The following is a 9,786-nucleotide window of genomic DNA, read 5'->3' on the forward strand; positions in this document are numbered from 1 at the left end:
ACCACATGCCAGCCAGCCCCGCCCCCTGGTGGGCTGAGCTGGCCACACACACACACACACACACACACACACACACACACAAATAAATAAAATAAAATTAAAAAAAAAAAAAAATGAGGGACCAGGGAAAAGGAGGCTGATTTTTTTCTCCTCACCCCTTTTGTCCTTTGATTTCTAGTCTACCTAGGTTTATATTATCTCCCAATGCTATACATTTTTAAAAACTGAAGTATGATATTTACTAAAAGTATATGGAAGGGCCAGCGAGATAGCTCAGCAGACTGAGCACCTGCTTAGGGAAGCACAGGGACCAGGGTTCGATCCCAGGCATCACATGCAGCCCTGGCCCCACCCCCCGGGTACACTGAGCTGGCCACTGAGATCAGGAGCGGTGGCGCACACCTGCAATCCCAGTGCTGGGGAGGCTGAAAACAGGAGGATCACTACGAGTCCAACGTGTGTAGTAAGGCCCTGTACCAAATACATTTTTTTAAAGTAAATAAATAAATAAATAAATAAATAAAGGTATATGGAAATAAGTCAGGCATGGTGGTATATGCCTATAATCCCAGCACTTGGGAGGCCAAGACAGGAGGATCCTCATGAGTTCAAGGTCAGCCTGGTCTACACAGTGAGTTCCAGGCCAAACTGAATTCCATAGCAAGACCTGTCTTCAAAAAAAAAAAAAAAAGCATATGGAAATGCAAAGGACCAAGAAGAACCAAAGGAATCCTGAAGATGATCAAAACTGGTAGATTCGCTGCCCCACTTACTAAGACTTAATTTAACCCACAGTATTAAGACACCATGGAAATAGAGTAAAGAAAGTGGACAGGAATGGGGAGATAGCTCAGCGATCTAAGTGCCTGCCTGGTAAGTGCAAGAACCCCAAGTGAGTCCTGCCAGGCCCGAAACTGGGTGTGTGGTGCATGCTGGGGAGGCTGAGACAGGAGGATCACTGTTACGACCAAGCTGCATAAGGAGACCCTGTACCAAATAACTTTTTAAAAATGCATTTGGGGGCCAGGGAGATGGCTCAGTGGAATAAGTGCTTCCCTGGCAAGTGCAAGGGCCTGAGTTCAATCCCTGGTTCTGCAATAAATAAATAAATTAAATTAAATGCATTTGGTTATTACAGGGTCTCACTATGCAGCTCATTTTCAGCTTACACCAGCTCTAGGAATGCAGGCATGTGTCACTACGCCTGGACTCTGTGGCCTGCTCAGCCACCCCGTGCCTGGTGTGGCATGTGGTGCTGGAGTTCGAACTTGTGTTTGCCTAAGTAGGTGCTTTAGTCTGCTGAGCTATCTCGCCAGCCCCCAAATAACTTTATTTTTTAAAGAAGGTGGACAAATAGACAATAGACTGGAGAGTTAGCAAACCCACACTGAAATGGATATGGATTTCAAGCAAAGATAAGACTGTAGGGAAGAGGGAAAAAATGATTGTTTTAGTAAATGGTGCTGTTCAACCCTACACCCTTCTTCATCAGACAATTCTAGTTGGATTGTACATTTTAAAAATCCCTCCAGCCCCTACTGTAACTCAGAGATTAAACTCAAGGTCTTTGCACATGAGCTACATCCTTATTCATATTCATCCCCCCCCCCTACCAGGGACTGAACTTAGGACCTTGTGCTTGCCAGGCAGGCACTTATGCCGCTGAGCTATATCTCCCAGACCTTTACTTCTTTTTTATTTATTTTAAGACAGGGTCTTACTAAGTTACTTAGTTGCCCAGGCTGGGTTAGAATTTATGATCCTCTTGCCTCAACCTCTCAGAATGCTGGGATTATAGGCATGTGCCAGCATGCCTGGCTGCAGATTTAAATGTAAAAAAAAAAAATGCTAAATTAAAAAAAAACAAACAAACAGGGGCCGGGGAGATGGCTCAGTAGGATAAGCGCTTGACTGGCAAACGCAAGGATCTGAGCTCAATCCCCGGTTCCACCAAAAAAACAAAACAAAACAAAACAAACAAACAAACAAAAAACAGCAAAAGGGCTGGAGATGGAACTCAGTGACACAATGCTCTGCATGTGTGAGGCCTTGGATTTGATCTCTAGCACCACAAAAGTGAAAAAGAAAGCCCAATAGTTTATCTTCATGAACTTGGGGCATGGAAAGGATTTTTACTTTTTTTTTTTTTTTTGCAGAACCAGGGATAGAATTCAGGCCCTTGCGCTTGTCAGAGAAGTCCTTATTCCACTGAGCCATCTCCCCAGCCCCCTGGAAAGGATTTTTAAATTCTCAGAGCATTATCCACAAAGGAAAAAAGCTAAGTGAACTTTAGTAAAATTAAAACTCCAGTCACCTTATAAAAATAATTATACAACTGAGAGTGAAAAGGCAAGCCACAAAGGGATTGTCAATACATATAGCTGACAAAGGAAGTGTATCCAGAATGCATAAATAACTCTAAAATCAATAAAAAGGTCATATGGCCCATTTTTTTTTAAAGAAAAGGAAAGTCTTGAGCAGGAACTTCCCCAAAGAGGACTTCTAAACAGTCAATAAACACAGAGAGGTGGTCAAATGAAAATGAAAACTACCATATCTTGGCATCTTTATACACTCACTGCTGGGGAAAATGAAAAACAGATACAATTCTCAATGACACACCGCTGAGGGGAATGAAGTAGTACAGTCACTGTGAGAAGAGCTTTAGCAGCATCTGTTCAAGCTAAGACATACCTGCAACCAACCATCCTGCTCTCAGAAACGTACTCAATAGAAACACCAAAGCAGGTTGTCTGAAAGTCATGGCGTACAACAGTGATGGTGAGCCATTTATTTATTTATTTATTTATTTATTTATTTATTTATTATGTATTTGGTACAAAGTCTCACTACACAGATCTGACTTGTAGTGATCCTCCTAATTTCAGCCTCCCCAGCACTGGAATTACAGACACGCACCACACCACTCAGTTCTGGTGTCTGGCACAGCATGCCATACCAGGAATCGAACCTGGGTCCCTGCACTTGCCAGGCAGGCACCTAGACTGCTGAGCCACCTCTCCAGCCCTCAGCACCCATTTATCACCAAGTGCCAACATATAATTACACCTGATGCCTGAAGTTTTAGTTAAAAAAAAAACACCTCATACATTAAAAGAAAAACAACATGGGTGCCACATGTTCACCACCACTGGCATAGAATGTTCCAGTAGCGCTGTTCACAACAGCAAAAAACCCCACCGAAACCAGAAACACTTCAAATGCCCACTGACATGTGACCAATTAGTACACTGCAGAGGCATCCACATCACAGAACATGTAACAAGGAAACTAAATCACACGCAAAAACCTGGATGAACCTCATCATGTTGAGCAAAAGGAGTTTAGAGGACAAAGGCTGACACAAAGCTGGACTTGGGGGCCTACGCCTGTAAACCCAGCACTCTGGGATGCTGAGGAGAAATAATTGCAAGTTTGAGCCTCACCTAGGCAACTTGGTGACTTAGTGAGATGCTATCTCAAAATAAAACCCAAAAAGGGCTGGGGATGTAGCTCCAGGTAAAGGTCCTGGGTTCAGTCTCCAGCACCATCCGCCCAAAAAGGGAAGAGGGGGGGCACTCAGTGACTCTGTAGTCATTGAAGGTGAGACAGCAGTTCCCCTAGGCAAACTAGTGAATGGAAGGGGGTCATGGGAGCTTTGGAAGTGGACGGTTGGTGTCACAAATGTGTTCAGTTTTGGAAAATTCAGTAAGAAGTAACTAACAATGTACAAGATTCTATATGCATGTTACACTTCAATAAAAATCTCTTAAAGCCTGGTGTATAACTTGTGTGGCAGAATACTTGTCCAGCATGTTTGAGGCCCTGTGTTCAATCTCCAGCCAATAATAATAATAATAATAATAATAATAATAATAATAATGCCTTTAAAAAAATTCAAGGAGGATGGCTTCTAAAACATCATCATAAGCTGACTGCCCCGATGAACTCGGGACCCAAATCCAGGCCCACGATTTCCTACAGTGCAGTTTGTATGACATGGTCTCTCCCAACTGCCTCACTCTGCTTTAACACTCTCTCTGTAAGAGGAAACAGGACAGGCAGGAGACCGGCTCAGGTCACACAACATGAGGATGCCAGTGCCAAGCACAGACAAGGACTCAGGAAGCAGCAGAAATCAAAGCCATGTGGCACAAAGGATAGACATATAGGTTGTACCAACTCAAACTGGCCCCGCCTACTTTTAGCTGGGTGACCTTCGACAGTCACTTAACCCTTCCGTATCTCAGTTTCTTACTGAAAATCAGAGTCCTAAAGCTACTGACCTCAGGGATGTAATGAGGACTAAGGAACACCAGCAAGGAGCTCGCAAGTATTAGCCACCATGATTGCTACGTTCAAGGACAAGGCTCGTGGGCGCTCAGCGCACCTTCCAGCTGGTTCTTCTGGGGCTCTCCGTGCCTTCACTGCTTCCACAGCCCCCCAGAGAACGTCACTGGACCAGCATTACAGATAAAGGTGTGGAAATTATAGTTACAAGACCTGAGCTGGGGCCCAGTAGAAACTGAGGTGTGTCCACCCCAGAATAGGAGCTCACACTGCCACCCCAGCTGCCGAGGGAGCCCGGTGAGGCATCACGGGCCAAGGAAGGGAGTGGTCAGGACTAACCGGGTGCTTGAGGCTGGGCCGAGGCGCACAGGCCCCAGCTTGCTCTCATCCCTTTGGGATCTGTGCACCTTCTGCCCTGTGGCCTCTCTCAGCCTCTGAAGCCTGCTGGCCCTCTCCTGGCTCCACAGCTGCCAGCCCCGCCCAGGGGCAGTCCCAGCGCATGGCCATCATGTGACCTCCTCCACCCTGCCTTCAGAGGCTTCTTAACATCCTCCCAGGATTCCTCCTTGTTCCCTACCCAGACTTCTGTCCTCTCCAGCAGCCTCCCTCACTGGGCCAAGAGCTTCCTGATAGCATCTGGCCCTGCTCCTTCCTGCCCCAAGGTAAACTGCAAGTGCAAAGACCCTCAAGGTCCCTTTCCCTGCTGCCCCACAGGCCCTGGACCACCTGTGTCCTGTCACTTATCACATATCCTCTCTGCTTGGCAGGTGTCAGGCACTACTCTAGGCCCTTAGGCAGAATAGAGAATGAGTCCTAACCCATGTCTTGTCCAGGCACTCAGTCGGAGTCACATCAATCTCTGACTACCCAACACAAGCCCAGCCCCCAAACCTGTGTCAGAAAACGCTGGGGAAGGCCTGGGTGTGGCTCAGTGGCGCAGCACTTGCCTACCACACATGAAGCCCTGGGCTCCAACCCCAGTACCACAGAAGATAAAGGAAAAACAAATCTGAATGAAACACAGAACACCGGCTTATGCACGTGCAAGGCTTCCCCAGCTGAGCTGAGGAACATTTCCTGAGCCCCTGCTCCTGCTGCCTGAGGCATTCTCTATGCATAATTTTTAAAACCCTGCCTACTACCACCTCCACGGTGAGGCCCTTCTCGGGCCTCTAAAACTATGGCAGTCCCTCCTTTCTCTGGGAACCCTGGGTAGGAATGACTATGTCCAGGTGTGTCACCTCCGACAAGCTGGGATCACCTCCCCCGGTGCCACTTGACAGCACCTGTGCCTCATTTCTGTGCCTCCGCAATTTGTGCAAGGCCAGGCACACAGCAGCTTTAGTAAATATTAGCGGAATGAATGAGTGAGCCAATCCATCAAGAGAAGAATGAACCTCACAAAGAGAAGAACAACATTAGCTCTTGGGCCTTGGGGAGCAGGGAAGAAAAGGATGAGGAGACTCTCCTGACCATCTCCCCTGACTTCGGCACGCTGCTCCCCACCAAAGACCCCAGAGACTTTCAGGAGGTTTAAGGACTGACCATATGCCACATGCAGAGGTGTTGGCTGCTCCTTGCCAGCCAGCACTCGGGACCGCTCAGAGAGGCTGTTAGCAAGTGTCTGGTTTTCTGTCTGCAGGCCATCTGTCCCTCAGCAACAGGTTCACTGGCCCTTGTCCAGAGGGATAAGATTCACCCTAGATCTGAAGCTCCCTAGGGAATAACTTTGTGACCTGCTGCTTCTGGGGGCCTCTGACACCCTGTGGAACTCTGTAGAAACCCTCTCTGGACCTCAGGACCTTAGGGCCCACAGCTCTGATCAGGCTCAGCTCACAGTGCGGCTGAGTGGCTCCCATGGATGAGGGAAGCCAGCAGGTCACGGATTTGGATGTAGTGAAGTGTGTGGCTGCCTGGCACACCCAGCTTCCAGGTCTAGCTTCTCAAAAAGCCCTGCTCTCCAGGGCTGTTATGTCACCACCTGTCTGACCACAGTACCTGGCAGGAGGCAGCAGGGCACAGTGGCGAAGGCACAGACTCCACCAGGGTCTCTGACTGTCTTATCCTCAAAGGGGGGAACAATAAGGCCAACCTCAACAGCTAGCTGTAAGGTTCAAGAGCATCACCTAGTAAGGGCTTTACACCATGCCTGGTACAGAGCAGGTACTCAAGCAAGGGACACATCAAGGCCCCTCCTCCTCTGTGCAGAATGCAGGAATGGCAGCCCCAGGGGTACAAGCCAATATCCTTAGCTGGGCTCAGATATGGAGGGGACTGGAGCTTCAGACTAAAGCACTGAAATACTCAGGCTCTGGAGCCCTAGAGACACAGCGTTCAGTCCTGGCTATAGCATGTATTTGTCATGTAAGCCTAGGCCAGTGGCTTCGCCTCTCTGATCTTTCACTTTCACATCTTCAAGATGGATACTTGGGGCCGGGGAGATGGCTCAGTGGAATAAGCACTTCCCTGGCAAGTGCAAGGGCGTGAGTTCAATCCCTGGTTCCGTAAAAAAAAAGGTTGGATACTGCATAAGCTGGCATGTACCAATACACTAGGCTGGTAGCTGTGGCAAAACGATGACCATTCTAGCAATTGTGATTACAGGGACCTCCCACTGACCGGGAGCCTGGGGCTGAACTAGTTCCTAAGACAGAGTCTACCCTCCCTCCTCTGGCAGTGGTAAGGACAGTGATGTTGCCCTTGGTCACAATCGGGAACATGGGGGGCATCAATCATGTTCCCTGCTAGCCTAAGCGCAACTTCCTGTGCACATCATGGGGAGCGAAGACAAGGCTGGACCTGCTCGAAGGTCCTGCTGATCTTTCCCCTCGCCTGAACCACTCACCAAAATGGTTGTGACCACCAGCGTCTTGTTGGCCAATGTTTGTGACAGGTTGATATCCAGGGTGGTGGCATTCATGGCCAGGGTCCGGTTAGAGTACCACACCCCAATCTGAAAGCAAAGAGAGTACTGTCAGTGCAGCAGCTTCTGGGCCACCCCACCCATACTCCAGCAGGGCCGTGGCCCTGCCCTGAGCCTGCTCACCTCTCGATGGCCTTGCCGAGACTTTTCCAGGATGCGCAGGGTGTAGTTGGTCCTCTGTCCTTTGCTGTTGAATTCCACCCGCCCCGTCAGCCCGTCATACTCTACCTAGCAGGGCAGGAGGAGGGGCAGAGGGAGGGGTGGCAGGGCCCAGAGATGGGCAGAGAGGCCCAGAGAGGACCAGACATCCAGAGAAAGGCATAGAAGACAGGCATCGAGGGGACCAGAGAGAGGGACCACGCGGGATCACAGTCACATAGAAGATAGCACACAAGGAAACACAGGCAGATGGCACAGGACAGACAGAGAACAAGACCCAAGACAGCATGCAGCCCAGACAAGCAGAGGACAGCAAGAGCAAACAGATGAGACACAGGAAGGAGGAGGAAGCCCAGAGGCAGGTGCAGGTGGGAATGATGGGAGAGGAGAGGGCAGGGGGCAGCAGGATGGACATGGTGAGTGTCCCCACCAGAGGTGACCACCGCCCCGCTCCTCCACTCTTCCCTGCTCCTGGCTCACCATGCGCAGGTAGTTCATAAGACTGGTCCCATGAGGCCAAATGTTGGCCGAGGTGCAGGCTAGCGGCTTGACACCAATCTCCTGGCTGCGGTTCAGCTCTCGGACGGCACTCACCACCACATGCACAGCATCAAACATCAGGGCAGCAGATAGCTGGGGAAGGAGAGAGGGGGTGAGGAGGGGTGGGAAAGAGGTGACTTAGCCAAGAGACTTCCCAAGTACCCCTGTGGTGCTATCCTTAAGCCTTTGGACAACTCAGGAAGGAGGAAGAGGTTCTGCGGTCTTTCTTGGGAGACAATAGGGAAGATGGACATGTTGCCCATACCTTGATGGGACTAGCTCTTCCAGACTAGGTACGCAAGAAGGCTATCTGGAGAAGCCCAGGATATTGGAAGAGTCCTCCACAACCAAGGGGACATTTGAGCAAAAGCCTAGCAATGAGGGGCAGCCACTAGTTCTGTAGAGAAATGCATGGGAAGCAGAGGGAAGAGCATAAGCAAAGGCATTAAGTGCCCCATCCACAGGGCATCAAGGCACCTGGAGGAAGCTGGAGAAGCACGGTAAGTGGAGAGGAAGGAAACGTGGGTCAGACATACCCAGGGCTATACCGTGAAGCCTCTGGAAATGCCAGGGAGCTTGCACACAGATGACCTAATCTGAGTGGGATGCTCTGTAAGCGTCTGCGCACAATGTGTTCTGAGTGTGACTAGGTACATGCTCACCGCAGGGCCTGGGTAGGTGCTCGCTTCACAGTTCTCCCTCCAGGACATGTTGAGGCTGCGCACAAACTCCGGGTAGAAGGGATGGGAGGTGTTGAACATGGAAAAGCCCAGGATATTGGAAGAGTCCTCTACAATACCATCCAGATGCAGGATGGGGAAGTCCTGGAACCAAAGAGAGGGGGTGAGGGCCTCACCTAGGGCAGGCATGGAGGCAGGGAGACAGGGACTCGAGGCAGTACGCACCATGGTGGTAAGGATGTACTTGTAAAATGCTGAGGTCATTCCCAGCTCCGAGGCCTGGAGAACACAGGAGAGACCAAGAGGCAGTGTGAGAGGCAGGCAACGATGGAGAACTCAAGAGAAGAAGGGAGATTTAGCACCAGGCCTGGAGAAAAAGACACCTAGTGGGAAACAGTCAGAGACGATCAGGATAGAAAGGCAGGGAAGAGACGAGTGAGGGCAGAGCAACTTGGTCCCTCATATCGCACCATGCTGGCTAGTGCTCAGGGGTCAGGGGAATGGAAATGTTGGAGAAGAGAATGGGACCCTCTCACGAGGGCATTCACACTTCTTTCTGGAGACAAGGTGAGCAATGACAGGAACCCACGTGGCCCAAAAGGGGCTCCTCTTATGTGGGCCACAAGCTGGGCATACACACCAGGAAACTACTCTTCAAGACAGCCAGGGCTGGGAAGATAGCTCAACGGCATAAGCGCCTGCCTGGCAAGCACAAGGATCCAAGTTCAGCCCCTGATGCTGCATGCCGTGTAGGCCCCAGAACCCTGGGCACACCGTGCTGCCCAGGCTGACACAGAAGGATCAGTATGAGTCTGAACTGTATAGGGAGTCCCTGTATCAAAATTTTTTAAACAGTAAAGACAAAAGACAGCCAATTCAAGTCTTGGGTTCATTTTGGGAGCCCCCCTTTCTCAGGCCTAGAGAAGAACAGGGCTAAATGACCTCTCCGTGCTGGGGGTAACCCACCTGGACCCCCGTGAGAAACGGAACATTACAAGGTACCACTTTCCCCTTCCTGAGTGGCAGGATCTGGGCTCTTCTGTATGGGCATTGTGAAAGGTAAGCTAGAAGAGGATGAAGCAGCTAGGACCCCTGCCCAGGCCGGCACGCTGCCAGCCTGAATTTTGTCCCTAACCCAGCCTGTCTCAAGAGCCCACTCACACATCTTCCTATGGGTTACAATCAGGATATATA

General features: G+C 50.0%; 1 protein-coding gene across 2 annotated transcripts in view; it reads right to left on the minus strand.

Annotated features, from left to right (window-relative positions):
- Positions 1–9,786, minus strand: part of Grik5 (glutamate ionotropic receptor kainate type subunit 5) — a 64,481-nt gene that overhangs the window by 44,146 nt on the left and 10,549 nt on the right. For both annotated transcript variants that reach the window (XM_004644355.2, XM_023704474.1), the window contains 5 exons: positions 8,818–8,871; positions 8,575–8,736; positions 7,853–8,005; positions 7,337–7,441; positions 7,136–7,243 (listed from right to left, as the gene is read on the minus strand). In XM_004644355.2, the coding sequence (XP_004644412.1) occupies positions 7,136–7,243; positions 7,337–7,441; positions 7,853–8,005; positions 8,575–8,736; positions 8,818–8,871 (582 nt within the window). The remainder of the gene's footprint in view (positions 1–7,135; positions 7,244–7,336; positions 7,442–7,852; positions 8,006–8,574; positions 8,737–8,817; positions 8,872–9,786) is intronic.

This window comes from Octodon degus, unplaced genomic scaffold, assembly GCF_000260255.1.
Source record: "Octodon degus isolate 3935 unplaced genomic scaffold, OctDeg1.0 scaffold00197, whole genome shotgun sequence".
NCBI lineage: Eukaryota > Metazoa > Chordata > Mammalia > Rodentia > Octodontidae > Octodon > Octodon degus.